Source organism: Grammomys surdaster, unplaced genomic scaffold, assembly GCF_004785775.1.
Source record: "Grammomys surdaster isolate TR1022 unplaced genomic scaffold, NIH_TR_1.0 725, whole genome shotgun sequence".
NCBI classification, from domain to species: domain Eukaryota; kingdom Metazoa; phylum Chordata; class Mammalia; order Rodentia; family Muridae; genus Grammomys; species Grammomys surdaster.
The window spans coordinates 572,321-590,106 of NW_021605144.1; the positions used below are offsets into that span (position 1 = coordinate 572,321).

General features: G+C 37.1%; 1 protein-coding gene across 2 annotated transcripts in view; it reads right to left on the minus strand.

Annotated features, from left to right (window-relative positions):
- Positions 1 to 531: 531 nt before the first annotated feature.
- Lipf (lipase F, gastric type) overlaps positions 532 to 17,786 on the minus strand; it is an 18,867-nt gene continuing 1,612 nt past the window's right edge. The window contains exons 2-10 of one of the 2 annotated variants that reach the window (XM_028782286.1): positions 15,477 to 15,589; positions 15,213 to 15,330; positions 14,620 to 14,818; positions 13,415 to 13,524; positions 11,163 to 11,299; positions 6,287 to 6,433; positions 4,104 to 4,175; positions 3,599 to 3,670; positions 532 to 877 (exon numbers count right to left, since the gene is read on the minus strand). In XM_028782286.1, coding sequence (XP_028638119.1) covers positions 647 to 877; positions 3,599 to 3,670; positions 4,104 to 4,175; positions 6,287 to 6,433; positions 11,163 to 11,299; positions 13,415 to 13,524; positions 14,620 to 14,818; positions 15,213 to 15,330; positions 15,477 to 15,578 — 1,188 coding nt within the window. In that variant the 5' untranslated portion in view covers positions 15,579 to 15,589 and the 3' untranslated portion in view covers positions 532 to 646. Of the gene's footprint in view, positions 878 to 3,598; positions 3,671 to 4,103; positions 4,176 to 6,286; positions 6,434 to 11,162; positions 11,300 to 13,414; positions 13,525 to 14,619; positions 14,819 to 15,212; positions 15,331 to 15,476; positions 15,603 to 17,786 lie in introns of those variants that run through there. The other variant, XM_028782287.1, reaches the window with a different exon arrangement.

The following is a 17,786-nucleotide window of genomic DNA, read 5'->3' on the forward strand; positions in this document are numbered from 1 at the left end:
TGGAAGATATTAATTTGTTTCATATGCCAGTCGGAAGATTTGTACATCTCGTAGTCACCAGAACACTGGCAGTGACTTTTAAAATAATTTTTGTTAGATGGTAACTAAACAGAGGTTCTATAGTCATGAAGGCAGGGTTGGAATAGTGACCGCAGAGCACACATCTTCCTAAATGTACACTGGGGCTGGATCTTGCTTCCTCTCTCATACTCAGAACAGCTGGATTTCTCATGGGGCTCACAAGAAAGAGGTAGTGATACTTTCAGGGTGTAAACATGGCAGTGGTTGTGAATGGTGATCAGAAGCAATTTGATCGTTGTCAGACACACATAAGCAAAGTCATCGTTCAGCTCCAGGATTCTTCCTGACCCGTGCTCCTAATCCAAATTGAGTTTAGAAAATATTTTTGAGGTGATCCAAAGAGAAATTTCACCTTGACTCAGAAGTGTATTCTCTCAATTGTTTTGAATATAAGCTTCCAAATAAAAATACTGTATTTCTTTAAATTAAAAAATTCAAATGACACATGAGAACTTTGTTGATGCCAATATATTTCTAAAGTCAAAATTACAATGACACATATTACATTTTTTAAAAGCTGTGAGTGAAAGGAGGAAGGATTTTGGAATGGATGTAGATAATTCTTTCAGTCTTCTGCCATCATGGAAAGCATCTCATTGTAAACCTCTTGAGGAGCATTCATCGCCCAGATGAAGTCCAGGTGGTTGTAGGGAAGAATCTCCTTATGGTACCGGAGGTTGGGGAGTTTGGGAAGCAGCATGGCAACATCTTGGGGATCAGCCAGGATGTCATTGCCGCCGTTCCACACTGCAATTGGCACAGTCATGGCTGACACATCATAGTCAGGAGGCGTTTCCTAAAACATGACAGGTGAAAGAAGTGGAGTTTAGGCAACCACATGTCCAAACCAGTGTTGATTGTGTGCTAGTTCTAAATAAAGTCTAATGATCACGCCAACAAAGTCACCTTTACTCATAGAGCAAAGTGAACACACCATAGTTTGGGTCAATGCTTCTCAATCTCTTAATAGGCCTGTCAATCACCTAGGTCTCTGTTAAAATGCAGACTGACGCAGCAGGTCTGGGAGGAAAGTCAGGGAACACACATTCATAGGTGATGCCAATATTGTTGGTTCTACGCTGGGTTTCAATTCAGATGAAGGAAGGAGATTTCACTGGATTCTTGAATGTGGATGGGATGGGCATATGCAAACTACTATGTGTATGTGGAGGGTAGAGCACAGCTTTCACGTTGCTCCTTGCTGTCTATCAGACAGGGTCTCTCTGTTTCACTGGCGGATATGCCAAGTTAGCTGGCCAACAGCTTTGGGTGGTTCTGTCTCTGCCTCCCATATCCTAGCAGGGCACACTGAAATTACAGTAGATAGAGTTTACATAGCAAACTCGTTACCCACTGATGCATCTCCTTAGCTAGATTTTGACTAGATCCTGACTGGGGCAAATTGTCTCTATCACTCTGAATCATGATCTCCTCAAATAATCTAGGGTTTTGAGTCATTTGTTTTGTCATTGTATTGATTTCCACAATGTGCATTAGATTGGTAAAGTTTTATATGCTGTTTCACCTCACTGAGAAGCTGCTCTGCCTGGAAATCTCTCAGCTGGGAACCTGAGCATGGATCTATGAGTGGATTTTGTGCAGGTATTTCTGTGGGCTCTTTTAAGTGCTGGATTTAATAATGCTATCTGTCCGCTGCTCACATCAAAGTCTCACCCAGGGAGGGGCCGCTTTCCTCTATAAGGACTCTTGATGCAGAGCTTCAGCTAGCTATCTCAATACACTGTCTCCAATCAGCTTCTGCTGGATGATTCTCAGCCTCAAACACGATGAGATTATCTTTTGGTTGGCCTCTCAATCAGGCTGCCTCACACATATTGCTGCATGTTTTGGGTACCTGCCTTGATAATGTTTTGCTATCTTTCTGCTGATAGAGGACTATCTGCACTTTGCTACTTATTCTTTTTAAATTTTTTCCCACAATATCATTAATAAACTCATTTACTTAAACCTGAAGACACAGCCTTCATAAATCATTCTCTGGACTGTGCAAAACAACTGTCCAGAGCATGGTTAGTGACCAGGACAGTACTTCAGATTTGAAGCTGGGTCTGTGTATGCTCGTGTAATTTTCCTAAATATTGCTTCATATTCTGAGAAAAAGTATTGGCATAGTTTTTTTTTTATTTTTAGGAAGCCACTATGAACATATAAACACATATGTAAATATTCATAAAACAGAGACTAGAACAAGAGAGTCATATCCTTGATTCCCATAATATGGACAGAATTTAGTTAGGTATTTTTGTTCAATAGATTATTACTTCAAGGATACTAATCTAATACCCTTAGTTTGTGTCTTTACACTTTGTGAAAGAGCCAACTTACAGTACAAAAGATTTATTACATTATCGTCCCAGTAATGTATGCTTTTTCTTACATTCCCTCACACATGGGTTACAGTGTGAAGAATATCTACAATAAATACACTTTATTTTACTTACATACTTTCAGGGAAACTGCCCCCTAGATGCTATCTCTGCCTGTTAAGTTAACATTACTGGTTTCAATGACAATTAATTAGAAGTGCTATTCATTTGACAGGAAGAAGGGTAGAGTTGATGATTGGTACTCAAGATATCTATGGTTTATTTCTTTGGTTATAAGAATAATAGCCCAATAGAAAAGTAAATTAAAAGCAAGTCTGAACTTTGTGAGTTCTTACAGTATTCTGAAAGAAAAAAAAAGCCCCTTAAAGACATCAAATTAGTAAAATCAATGGTGTAGGGATTTCTCTATACATAGAATCTTGTCTGAAAACATATCCTTATAAGGAGTCAGGGGAACTAAGAAAAATCAGCATTATTTAGTTACTAATTGGAAGAAAAATTGAAGTTGTTTAATAGAAAGAGTGGGTCACAAACTACTATAAGGCCTTGCTCACAATTAGTCAGTAATAACCCAAGAGTCTGCCCTGAGCATATTGTTACAGATATTATCCTTTTATAGCCTGTCAATAATTTTCTAGTCCATGAATTATTGTGTAAATTTGTATTGACCACCAATTGGATCAATGCCAGAGGCTGTGTTATTTATACCATAGCAAATTTGAGGATTCCAAGGCACCTTTGTGCCTAGAAATATTTCTAACTTTGACCTGAAAACACACTACCTTTTTCTTCCACATGAAATCAGTTCCCATGAAATCATTTGTCTGCCTGTCCAAACGAAGAGGGTGATATATAAGAGAACTGTTTATGCGTGGTTATAATGGATGACTTGTTTCAGCCAGTTCCACTTCAGAGAAGAGAACAGAGTGTGGTGTGAAGACTGGATCATACAGCAGGGTTGTGTAAAGGTGAAGTACTGTTAATTTACAAAAAGTCTTCCCATGTGACCCAGGAGTACCCTAAGGGTGTATTTCCAGAGAATAGTAATGGGATAATGAGAAAGTAGACATTAGCATTATTTTGAAAAAAATTAATACCCAATCATATAACTTTTCTTCCAAACCCCTTTGTTGTTTAAATTATGAGCATTTTCAGTCTCGAAAACATACCTGATTGTAGTGTAGCATGTTCTGGGATGAGCTCCCCCAGTTAAAGGCTTGAAATTTCCCGGATCTAGCAAGCTAATGAAAATTTAGAGGTAAAAATTAAATAAAAATTTAGTAAGAAGTAATTAAAATTAATTAGTTACATATCATAACCACACAAAAAGCAATTTAATCGTCCCTAAATAGCTCAGTTTCAATTGTTGTAATAATTGAAAAAAATATTTTCTCATCTGAAATAATAACTAACCATCTAGGACATACGTGAGTAAAAATATAGTGTTTGCTTTAAATATTTTGTTTTACCCATCAAATAATAAAAATAATTATTTCTTTGTTACTCAAATCATGTGCTCTCACGAGATTTTTATGTACATGGATTAATGGTTATTTTTGTAGGTTGTCATATATAGAAACCTTGTCTTACAAGAACATCTTAATAATTCACTTTAGGTCAAGTACGAAAGTTCATTACCACAAAATGATGCTAACAACATTGAAATAATGATACCTGCGCCCAGTGGAGAATGTCTTGAGTAGATGTTCCTGCTGGATTATGCCCTAGGTACACATCAAAACGACTCTAGAAATCAAACACACACACATGTACATAGGTTCAGACATGTTTGGTTTCTGAAAAACAATTGAGGCTGTGTTTCTTTTTTTATTTCAATTCAGTGTTACAGGATAACCTTCACTAGAAAGGATGAATAGCTCAGTAAAATGCCCCCTCAGAATCCACAAAGCATATCATGTATTTTAACCATGATCAGCAATATGGATGGCTTATCTACTCCATATTTTTTCAAAGTAGAGTTTGAAACTCAAAGAAGTTTAGACAAATATCAGGTTCACACTAATCAGTGACAAGCAGTCTGAGGATGGAAAGTTTTACCTAGCTTCTGAAACTAAATCCTCAACTTCCTAGTTAATGTCAGCATGGAAAGATTAAATATTTTACATGGATTCATCATGTTACATAATTTTAATATATATTGAGTAATTATACGTACACACAGATATGTACGTATATATGATAATCATTGTTTACACGTAGCTGTAGTATTCTATCTGATTCCTAGATCACCGTGCTCATACTAGTTAGCATTCTGACATTCCATTTCCAGGTTACACAGGCCAATTCAGTAATGGGTCTTAGAGTGTGACAAAGTCAAATGAACTGACTGTTACCAAATAGGCTAACATCTCTCTTCCTTATAAGCACCATGAAGAGGACAAGCGCTATAATTTGTTCATTCTCTGCATCTCTGTATTACTATTATCTTTCTCTGAGAATTCTTATTGATAAAATATAAGAACCAATCTGTTTATTGGTGCAATAAGGACAGGCTTCTCTGCTATGTTCCTCATGCATAATGAGAAACAGCCTCAAATTGCAAAGAAGAAGGAGCCCTTACTACCGTAAGTAGAACCTGAAAGACAGATGTATTTATCCAGCTATAGAGTGGATCATCAGCACTGAGAAAGACAACTGAACCTGTCTTGTCTCCATAGAAACAGGCACTGCAATTTCACTACTATGTTCTTAACGAGCACAGAAATTAGTATACAATTTTAAACAATAGAATAATATACACTTTTAACAATAGATTTCATTTCTTTATGACTTTAAATGTATAAATGTACAGGTGAGAGTAAGAATTAAAAATATAGCTCTGTAATTCCAGCTACTTGGAAGACTGAATCATGAGAATCTGGTTAAAGCCCTGCATTAGCTGTAGGTTAAGTGACTGGGCAATTTAACAAGACTCTGTCTCACAATAAAAAGTTATTTAAAAAATACAGACAAGATATGTCAGTGGTAGAGCATGCTCCTAAAATTCCTAGGTACCACAGTTAGTATTACAGGAAGAAAAAAGAAAAGAAAAAACACCAAACATACGTCTCTATATAATAGTATATGTGTGTGTGTATACACATATGTACATATATACATATATATGTATATTATATATCATGTATATTATATATATATATTACATGTATGTATTACATGTGTATATTACATGTATAAATAATAGTATATGTACATACACACACACCATGGTCACATGTCACGTGGTTAATGTTGTGATCTATTTGTACTAAATATCTTAGCTGGTTTGAACTTTACAATAGCATATTTTGTGTGTGAGGAAACTAATACAAAAGCTTAAATCAATTTCAAATGTAGGACTTAAATTAGGCTGACATGAATCCATATGTTTAAGAACCTTATGATATTGAACTTTCTCATATAGGACTTAAAACTCCAACAAAGGGAGTAGAAATGTAGATTGAGATATGGACGAGTTCTTACACTGCTTCTCTAAAGTGTGTTTTACAAAATTAATGGGAACTGCCAGCAGCATTAAAAACATTTGTAACATTTATTTAATGACTATGCGTTGTTCCTCAGAAGAGTCTTCCCAATAAGGTTCATTCTTTTCTGTCACAGAAGGTAAATATGATGCCAGGCATTTAGGTGGTCACAGACCAATCATACTTTTGAATGAGAGCAAGACATTAAATTGGAATAGATAGTAACTTGTAATATCTCTGAGCTCTACCACAATGCGTGGGCACAGTTGTGAGGTGAGTCTTAGTTGTCCTGAAGTATCATTTCTAAGAGTTGATGATAACGCAAAGGTATTTGGGAAAACCTCTTGAATGGAAACCACAATGCATACACACCACATTTAAGTTTTTCTTGTCAAATCCGCAGAAGACAAATAAAGTGTTGCTGCAGAGAAGATCTAGCACCTCCCGTGAGCATACTTCAGTACCAATAAATTGATCGAAGTAGTTGTGGGCCATGAACATTTTGTTACCAAATAGAGCCTGAAAAATAAAAGTATCATCAGAGCATAGCAACAGCCTAGCTGCAGAAATCCCACTTCATTGCTGAAGCAACTCATGCAAGTGTAAACATGCTTGTATTTTTCCTTAGCTGTTTAGAAGTTCCGTTTTTAGATGTTTTCTATTTTTTAGACCCATTACCATGTACAAAAATCAACTCAAAAATGATCAAAGACCTAAGTATGAAGCCTCAAACATTGAAACTTCTAGAAGGAAGCATAGGCGCTAGCATGCATAGGTGTAGGAAATAGATGTAGGAAAGGATGTGCTGAGTGGAGTTCTGTTTGTTCAAGAATTAAGGCCAAATGTTGAAGATGGGACTTCATAAAACTAAAATGCTTCTGTATAGCTAAAGAAGCAACCAACTGGGCAAAGCAGAAGGCCACAGAATGGAAAAGAATCTGTGTTAGTTATACCTGTGGCAAAGAATTAATATCCATAATATATGTTATTTAAAAACAGACAAACAAACAAACAAAAAATACCAGCAAACAAACCATTCAAATATTGGACCCCGAACCTGGGCAAAGAATTCTCAATGAAGAAAAAGGAAAGGATAATCAAAACAAACAAACATCAAACCAAACAACAACAACAACAAAACACTGTGACAAAAAAAAAATCTTAAAAAAATGTTCATTGTCTCCAACAATTAAGAGAATGCAAATCAAAACAGCTTTGAGAATTCATCTTACCCCAGTCAGAATGGCAAAGATCAACAGAGTAGCACAAAAATTGTTGGGGGGAATGTAGGGAAAAGGTTGTTCCTCGCACACTGTTGAAAAGGCCACATGAGAAGCCACTCAGGAAATCAGTGTGGAGAATTCTTAACAAGCTAAAAATAAAACTACTCCATTAGATCACTCAATTCATATGTCTAAAACATTCCAGATCCTACTCCATAAATACATATTCAGCCATGATCATGGCTGCTCTATTCACAGTAGCTGGGAAATGGAAACAACCTAAATGTCCTTTAACTGACAAATAGACAATGAAAATTTAGAACGTATATACTTTGAAACACTATTCAGGAAATCATGAACTTTCCAGGTAAATATATCTAGAATAGACCATTGAGTGAGGTAACCCAAACCCAGAAAGAAAAATATACTATGTTCTCTCTCTATGAGGCAGCTAGCCCCAAATATTTAGAAATGTGAGTAAATATCCTGGAGTAACGACAAAACCAGAAAAGTAAAAAGGGACCATTGGCAAGGTAGGAGAGCTGAAAAGAGAATATCAGGGTACACGTGATCTGACTGGGGCTATGGGATGAAGGAGGGGCTCTAATTAAGGGGGCAGGGATAATTACAGAAATAAAGGGAGGAGGCTAATATAACAGTAAGGATGTCTGGAAAAGTCATAAGGAACTTTATTATAAACTATCTATCTAAAAACAAAACCCTACAATACATGTAAGTTTTTGTATTAACATATGTATGTACTTTAAATGAATTTAAATGAGTTTTAATAAAATTAAATGAGTTTGAATTTCTCACCTGCATTGATAGCACCCTCTCCAGGAGCCAAAGGCCATCGCATAACAAAAACTCAACACCAGGCATGAGAATCTCTCATTTGAGTTGTTGAAGCTGTTGATCATGGTTGTTCAGGAGACTTCCAAATCATTACAAATTATTGCTATCACCCTTGGTTGCCCTCCAGTGTTAAAAAATAAGACACTACTACTGAAGACACCAGAAAATTCAGACAAAGCAGTAAGTTGGAACTGACTGGAATACCTAACTCATGCAAATTTCCAAAGGAAGGAGCAACTAGCAGTTCTAACTAGTTATGACAGCTATGAACCACAACAATGATCAGCAGGACAGATACCTTAAGCATGCATTAGTTGCACACAAACCATGATAATAACCAATAGCTTCCTAATAAGGATTTAAGAGATACTCAACAAGAGGAATTCATTTCTGATAGAGGAAACCTATCCAACTACCCAGGGATAGTGAAGTCACGGATTTGGAGGAGGTCCTATAGTCACCATTTTACTAAACCAACATAATTCCTAACTAATTCTAAATAGTTTGTCTTTATACCCACAGATAAGCATAGCCCTCACCCCTCTTAAAGGAAACTTCTGTTTGCAACAGACAAGAGATTATTACAGAAAACTACAACCAGTCAAAGTTCAGGATTGTGGAGTCCAGTTCTAAGTGATACATCTACAACACACACACTTAAGGTTCAGGGAACGTTGTGGAAGAGGAGGCAGAAGATTATAAGAGTCAGATTGCCTGAGAGCTTGCAGTGACATATGTATCCTTATCATGCCAGAAGTTACATCTATAAAGTCTCACCGATGTGACTGACTAACCATGAGCTGACCAAGGATGACACCGATAGACATGCTCATGTGCAGAGAGGAAAGACCATGAGACCTCAGCCCTACTCACGGGACTACTGGCAACTAAGAAAAGCTGAGACCAGGAAAGGTGAGCTTCCCAAGGGAAACACACAGTATTTATCAATGCTAAATGGTTTGCTCTGAAAATATACATATAGGTATCATTATACAGACTGAGAAGGTTATGTTTAGGAATATATATGCATATGATTATGTATCTATGCGTGTAACAACAATTAGTGAAAAAAAGAGGCCATGAATTTGAAATGGAGGGGTGTGTGTGCGCGTGTGTGCGTGTTTGTGTGTATGTGTGCATGTTTGTGTGTGTGTGTGTGTTTGGAAGGAGAAAAGAGAAAGTGAGAATGATGTTATTACAACCTCAAAATATTCACTATGTGTATGTGTGGGGAGAGTTAATATACGTGCCACAGAAGTTGTGTGGAGATCAGAGGACAACTTGTGGGGGGTCCTTTGTTCTCTCCTTCCACCCCAGTGATTGAACTTAGGTAGTCAGACTTGGCAGCAATCACCTGGACTCATTGAACTATTTTGGTCCCTCTTTTTCTTAATGAAGTTGTGAACTAGAAAGGGCAGATATCAACATTCTATATGTATTATTGAATTGAGAACTGTACCACGTCTCAGAGGACTTTGAAGACACAGTGAATTATAATCCAGCTGGAGTAATAAAGATCATGGTCAAATTGTGAGACAACATAGCAGAGTGTTATAATTGGGTATCAACAGGTGAGACTTGAGTAATGAATTCTGAGATGAGGAGTAGTAAATGGGACCTCAGCAGAGTGTCGCTAGGAAAATCTTTAGATATTCATCTCAATTGTGTTAAGCATTGGGTCATTTTGCTTTATTAGTTTTATACCCAAGGAAGCACTGCTAGAAAATATCAGTGTTTCGGGTTACTAAGGACTCTGTTCTGCAGTTCTGATCCATGCCTGTGACTCAATGGCTCAATGCCTCCTTTCAACTCCTCTGCTCTTGCTCTCTGAAAATCTGAGGGTGAGAAGTGAGAGGCTCAGAGCAGCAGGAAATGGTCAGAGTCATCTTAATGCTATAGGTTTTGCATAAAAGTGCTCTAAATACATTTGACTGCAGTCAGTGTCTTTGGCTTTAGACGTGCATGCTAATTTAGAGTGCAAGTAAACCGACAAGAAGGAAAGGGTAGGATTGCTGTACTGAGAGTCTCAGGCTAAACCGCTGTTCTAAAGGAGATTGTGCAGATGTGCAGGCGTGTCTGCATGGGTTGGCTTGAGAGCAACAGAGGTAGAGCGTTAAACATTTGCTGTCAATTCATTCCCTTGGTGTGTTCGATAAGGCATTAATAGTATGGTCTATTGAAATCCACACTACTGTCCTGTGAAATTTCCATTTCTTAGGACAAGAACTCTTAGGCAGCCCGAGAGCACTGAATTGGAAGTCACGGTATTTACTGTGCTCAGTCATTGCTTTATTTTTCTCTTTTCCTTATCCCTTTTCCCTCTCCTCTACCAAGTTTCTTTTTTTTCCCTCAACACAATATTTTCATTAAATATTTGGAAATTTCACACAATGCTACTGGTTCTCACTTCCCATTCCTCCCAGGTCCACTCTCCCACAACAAAACAAAACAAAATAAAAAACAACAACAACCACAACAAACCAACAACAAAACAAAACAAAAACAGCAGCCAGAACCAAACACAGAAAGACAAAAAAACCCAAACTCTTACCAACTAGAATTTTTGCTGTCCATATATATTCATTGAAACATGATCAAACTCCTAGTGGCCAGCCCTTTTCAGTAAACAGAGTCCTTTGTACTCCTCTACACCGCTGCCATCGACTATGACGAGCTTATACTTTAGAATCTTTACAATTTTAAAAACCTCTCTTCAATAGCTTTCTGTCTGGGCTATTTCTTTTCTTTTTTTATTTGTTTCTTTTTTTTTCTTTTTGGCTGATGGGTGGTGGACAGGTTGTCACAGAAGCTGTCAATATCCCTGTGGCCCTACATTAGATTCTTATTTGACTATTTTTCTCTGCTTTTAACACTTCATTCCTTTTTACAGGAATGGCACTGTTACCTTGACACAGGTGTGTGCACTGCTTGGCCAGTGAAACATCCTTGAAAAAACAAAACACTTACTGACATTGACAACCTACTGTAAGCTAACCCAAACCAAGGGAGTAAATGGGAATCTCAGAGGCAAGAGGGGACCCACACATAATGCTGTGAGAGAGATAATATAAACATGTATGATTTTGTTTGAGGATGTGAATATGTAAGGTACATTTGTTTACATTGATCGATCTGAAGTCTAATGGCAATTGGGTTTCTTAGTCACATACCTTGAAAAGAAATGTAGGAATAATTGAAAGCTTTTTCAAGGGACTTTCTGCATACTGCACAGTAGCAACTGGAGCTAATGCATAAAATGTCTTGATTTTTTTAGCCAGTGAAGGATTGGTAGAAAAGGCAATAAAACCTGAAATAGAAATAGATCATCAATCAAGATGTGTTTATGTGTGTGATTTTTTTTCTGTTTTTAGAAGTGTGAGATTATCTTGGACTTACTAGAGATGCCATCTCAAGCACACTGAGAGGTTGGCTCAATGGTTTGTTGAGATGTGTAAAAGTACAATAATAGCATTTAAAGATATTCACTAGTGAAAAACGAATTGATATGTTCAGTCTTAAGGTAACTCAAGAGGAAAACAAGAGAGAAATTCACTCTCAAGGCAAGCAATTTTACTCTCCTCAGCAAGTGCTAAGGAAATCATTGGATTGCATCTCAATGCAGTGATTTTATAGCCTCAGGTTACAGACACAACACTAAGTTATTTAAATATGTGTCATTGAAAATTAATATTATGAGAGCCCCTTGTAGACAAGCACAGTTACTGGCTGATATTAGTACTCTGGAGGCTGAGTCAAGAGGATCTGCGGTCTGAAGCCAGCCTGAGCTACACAGGACAGCCTTGTTTCAAAAATCCACCACCAACAGCAACAGCAAAGAGGCCTATGACTTCTAGACAATTTTCAAACACTACTCAACACTTTCTGTCTTTGAATTCCAGAATTCTAGCTGCCTTAGCACATTTCTATTACTGACTCTGAATTTGTTTTTTTTTTTAAATCACAGAACTCTCATCTTCTAAATAAAGGAATAATTCAGGCTTGTCCCAACACCTCTCCTCTTGGCTGTCTGAGCTGATTCCTTGGGATGTTAACTGCAGTCTCACTGACTGATGCCTCCTGTTGAGTAGCTTCAGCCTAGTGTTCTTCCTTGAACTTCATACTGTTTATGACTGACTCCTTGACATCTTTACCTGCATCTTCAGTAAATGACTTACAATGTTCCCAAACTGAGCTTCTAATGTCTTTATATAACAGCGCTTCGTACAGCCCTCCCTTCTTCACTTTGGGTAAAGGAATCTTCATTATTCCAGGAGCCCAAACTACAAACTCTGGCATTGTCTTTACTCCTATTTTCACTTCATATTCTGTAGATCCAACATTATAGTAAAGTTTGTTGGCAGTATCTCATTTGCACACACACATGCATGCACATATGTATGTATGTATGTATAATGTATATATGTATGTATGTATAATGTATGTATGTATGTATGTGTACACACTTCTACTGCTTGATTGGACATCATTACTCCCACATCTCTCCTCAAACCTCAGTAATCCTGCTCAGCCTAATCTCTGGCATGAGTTACTGTACACATCCTGTAGTTGCTTCTGAGTTCCTGCCTTTGTTGTCCTTCAGCGACTAGAAGGACCATATAATGGCTCATGCAACTCTTCTATTAAAAAATGTCTTTATGATTTCCTTTTTATTTACACTAAATCCTGATATCCTAACAATATCCAAAGAACCCTGAATATTCGGTTCTTTTCAGCAGCCACAAATGTCATCTCACTCCATTTCTCTCTCCCCATGAAGAACAACGTCACTGCTGCCCCCTGAACAGGTTCTCCATCTTAGGATTCTTCACACTTGCTGTTTTCCCTCCCTAGAATACCAGGCTGGCACAGATGCACACGAGTCTTCTACATCTTTACTCAGAGGGTGTTTACAGGCTTTGTCTGTTTAAAATGCCTTTAAAACCCTCGGAGACTCCTTAAAATCCCCCATCAGGTATATTTTCCATAGCATTACCATGGTTTGGTGAACACCATGTTACTTTTAACCTGTTTCTTTTCTGTTCCTCTCCCCCAATCTAAGTGATAATATGATAAGAGAATTTAATTTATCTTCTTTGGTATATTATTTAGGCAAATGATCTGGTTTCCATCAAAAATGGTGGAATGAAGGGAAAAATTCAAGTGGGAGGCTAGGACATGCTACCTTGAGAGCTGCGAGGCCTGGGCTTGTATCTTAGCCACTCTATTGGACTATTGATGGAGATGACACCACTTGCTTGAGTTATTTATTCTACTGTCTGATTTATCCATCTCCAGGGTAGGAGGATCAGTTGTCTTTATATCACTGGATTTCAATGGCTGTGACATTTTATAAAGTTGCATGGCAGTAGCAATGGTACTGGGTAGAGACATAGAAACTGCTCATTCTCAGCACTTTACTTACCAATGGTGGTGCCCTGAGAATGACCAACATAGTATATCTTTTCTTGTCCAGTTTTCTGTACAATGAAGTCTATCGTGGCTGGAAGATCATATTTAGCCATTTCATCAAAGCTGTAAGAAAAAAAAATTGAAAAAATATAGCTTTTTTTCTAGTTTCTAAAACTCAAGCCCTTCATCCTCAACCCTGGTTCTTAAGCCAACACTCACAAACAAACTTTGTCTAAGCCAAAAACAGCATATTTATAAAGAAACTTCTATTTCTACTTGAAGAATAGAAAACTAGCCACTCTAATTATTGCCAGTTATATATAAACCCTTAGCAAATGCCAGGTGTCTTTGGGGTAGTTGCTTGTAAGCAAAGATCATCATTTTCAAACAGGTAGAATGGCCACAATCTAAATATAAACAAGATAATTATCTGTGGCTAGATATTATTTTTATTTCTGAAATGTAATATCAGGTTTAATAAGCACTTATATTCTACATTCCATTTTTATATGAGTTCCATCTCTGTAGTACATTCCTCACAAATCAGCCAGAATGATAAAAAAATGAAAATTCAAGTTGTACAATATTTAGTGGCTTCTCATTGTGCACAGAATCAACTTCAACACCCTCACTAGATCTGGTTCCTATCAACATGCTAGTGTTCTACTGTGCTCTTTCGACTTCTTTCTCACTACACCAGATATACATGGGCTTCCTACCAGCTTTTGGAACTGGGAGGACACTCTTATACCTCAGCAAGATCAGCCGGATCCTCTCCGTCAATTATTTTCCTCAGTCATTATCAAGACTAGGGCATGAGAAGGTATTGAGCACCTCTGATAACTTTTCTGTGCCCAATCTTTGGGCTTTGGATGTTGATGAATACTGCTGTTCCCTTTGCCCCAGTTCTGACACCTTCCTAGTCTATTGGCTTCACCCTTTGCAACTTTCTAGGAACAGTGAATTGCCATGCATACTAATTTTGGCCTTGTTGTTTATCTTATTTGGAAAAACATTTTTAGGCATCTCTTGATCATTGGTAAGGAGGCTACAGCAAGATTAAAGAAAACACTACCATTGCAATGAGGTGTATGAAAGACTCAAGTGTTGGAACAAATGACACAGCTTCTTTCACCTCCTGCCTAGAACGTAATTGGCTGTGATGAACAAGATGTAGATCCAAATGCTTTTCCATTTCCAATGATTCTCTTTCTTTACCTGAAAGCCCAGAATTCAACTGAGTCTGGTGAATAGTATATATTTTTCCTGGACCATGTATTCCCTCTGCTGTTCCCCAGCCAAACATCATAGCCAGCGTCTGCTAGAATGAAGGCCAGGCTGTTGTTTGGCAGATTTGTAATCCAGTTTGTGGCTGATGCAATCAAACCGTGCTGCAAATATGCCACAGGTCTCTTGCCTAGGGAAGAAGATTATTCAAAATGTTATAAATAGATTCTCTATAGTAGGTAGACTTCCATGCACTGGGATTCACCTCAGTTACTATAATAAAAGAATCTGTCCCTCATTCCTTTAGCTGGCTAGAGGCCTTGAATAGTTTGCATATAACAGAAGGACTACAATGTATCATGATCACTTAGTCGTCCTTCTGTCTCATTGACTTGATGGCTATCTACTGAGACTGGAAATAAAATCTTGTGTCGCACTTCCAGGGTGATCAAGACTTATTTCATCCTTAGAGAGAAATGAAATGGGGTGATAGGAGATAGGGGGAGGGTAAACAGATGGTAGAGGGAAAGGGAATAAAGTTAATGAAAAGGAGAGAGAAATGAGGGGGTGGAAGGAGTTTGTACCTATATTCTCAGAATTACTCTTCCCATAAGGAATTCTGTAGACCCCCAGAACATAGCCATCTTCAGTAACAACTCCATATTCTTCACTTGGATATCCCCAGTAATTTATCATCTGACTCTGAGGAAGAAAATTAGAAAAAATAGCTTTTAAGTATTAATCAGTTTTAAAATTCATCTAACAGACATTACTAATGAATTTTAGCATTCACTAAAAGTTTAGACCTGTAATGATGGTAATCCTAGTTACACCCATCAGTAACTTACAATATTCATGCTTGTTTCAGGGTTGTTAGGCTCCAGTATTCCAAATAGGCCATGTACACCTCCGAATATAGATATTGCACTTGTTATTAATAGCAGCCACATCTTGAACTGCCCTGAAACAAAGGAATAAACTATGTTACAGTTCCATAACATTCAGAGTTTGTGATGATTTCACCTCTGAGAGAAGTACAGGGATGATTGACCTTGATTACATTCTGTTAAGCAACAAACCTGGGTGATATATACGCAAATTAATCCTACTGTTTAAAATGTTTTCATAGTGATTGTTTCTTATTTTTCTCACTGTGTGTACATATGTGATATTTGTATGTTTGTGGGTGCATATGCATTTGTGCATATGTGTGTGCATACACACATGAGTGCATGCACTTTCAAATAGGTATTTATTTGTAGCAGAACAGAGGATAATCTTGGTTGTTCCTTAATGTGTCAGGATCTTTCACTGAAGTTTGCTGAATAGGCTGGGACATTGGTCAGAGGGCCCTAGGGACCACCATCTCTGGGATTACCAGCACCATCACTATACCCAGTTATTTTACTTGTTCTGGGAATGGAACTCAGGTCCTTAACCATGAATGGCAAGTACTTTACCAAATGAACCATATACTAAGTCCTGATTCTTTCTCTTGAAAAGAATTTTCAATTCAGGTTTCCAGCTTTATAGATAGAATTTTAACCAGCAAATAATCTTCTGTCTATTAGGTGAAGCATAAGTTTATTATTCTGTATGCTTAAGACTTGTGTCAAACTTGCATCGTGAGCACAGATTTGGACTGAAGGTTAAGTAGACATCTGATGACTTTCAATCAATTTTAACTTAGTGTGCATTTAAAGCTCATCATGGAGCTGAAGAGGTGACTTAGTACATAAAAGCAAGCCTGATGACCTGCATTTGATCCTCAGAGCCAACATCCAAAGCTGTCCTCTGACATCCATATGTGCTATGTGGCAGTCACATATGCCCTGAAATAAGTAGAACTATCATTGTGTTAAGATAATTAATAACAGCCAGTTTATAACTATTAGCTGATTTAAAATCATTCTGTGAATTTGAAAGCTGACATCATCTATAATAATGCATGGATATAATTTCAAAAAGGGTTGCTCTTTCAATTTTCTACTAAGATATTATTGCTTCAAAATTACTTAGGTAAGATAGATTAGATATTACTAGTGTACTATATGGCTACATACCTATTCTGGAATTAGTCAACAGCAAAAAACAATTGACTATTATTATTTATAAAATATAAAAAGGCTTTTCTAATAGAATTTTCTCATATTTATACACTAAAAATCTATCTTTTAGAAGACAATCTTTAACAAGATTGAATTTATGCCTCTATTTAAATGATCCATTTTTCACTTACCTTGTTTTCAAAATTGTTATCCTTTATGTAATTGTAAAGCATACAGGTTTATGATATATAAATGAAAATCTTAGGTTGTAAATAACCCAACTGATAATTCTGTCTCACTATAGCTAATCATTCATAAAGGTAGAGTAGATTGTAGTCACTTGTGTTTTTATATTTTGATTCTCATTTCAAATTATAAGCATTGATTTTGTAAAGGAAGATTACAAGTTCTTTTTCTCTGTGTGGTTGTAATTGTCATTTATTCTTTAGTATAAACAATACTTGGCATTAGACTTATTCCATCTAAATTTACTTAGATGATGTAAGTACTAACTATGAATTATAGAATATTCTCATATTAAGCTTAATAAAAATGAAAATGAGAAATGATATTTTTCTCAAGTTTGAAGAGACGCCTTGTTGAGAGTTGTTTAAAATAAGATCTTTTTAGTGTGTCTGAAATACAATTTTTTTATTGTGAATAGGGTATATATACTTGAAGAAAATTTGGAAATCATCTATAAAACATATTTTAGTAAGTCAGGCATGGTGGACCATGCCTTTGCTTCCATCACTCAGGAGGCAGAGAAAGGAGGATCTCTGTGAGGAAGCGTACTTTACAAAATGAGTTCCAGTATAACCAGGGCTCCACAGAGAAACCATGTCTCAAGAAACAAACATACAGCAGAGGACTTCTGGGTCTGCGTTTAATCAGAGATGATGTACCTAACCATCAAGAAACTGGAAGCCCAAGGGAGTTTAGAGGTTAGGTGGGACGGGGGTAGGAGGTGGGAACACCCTTGTGGAGACAAGGGAGTGGATTGGAGGTATGGGATGTGGAATAGTTGGAGGATGGAAGGTGGAGTGTAAAACTAAAGGAAGGAAGGAAGGAAGGAAGGAAGGAAGGAAGGAAGGAAGGAAGGAAGGAAGG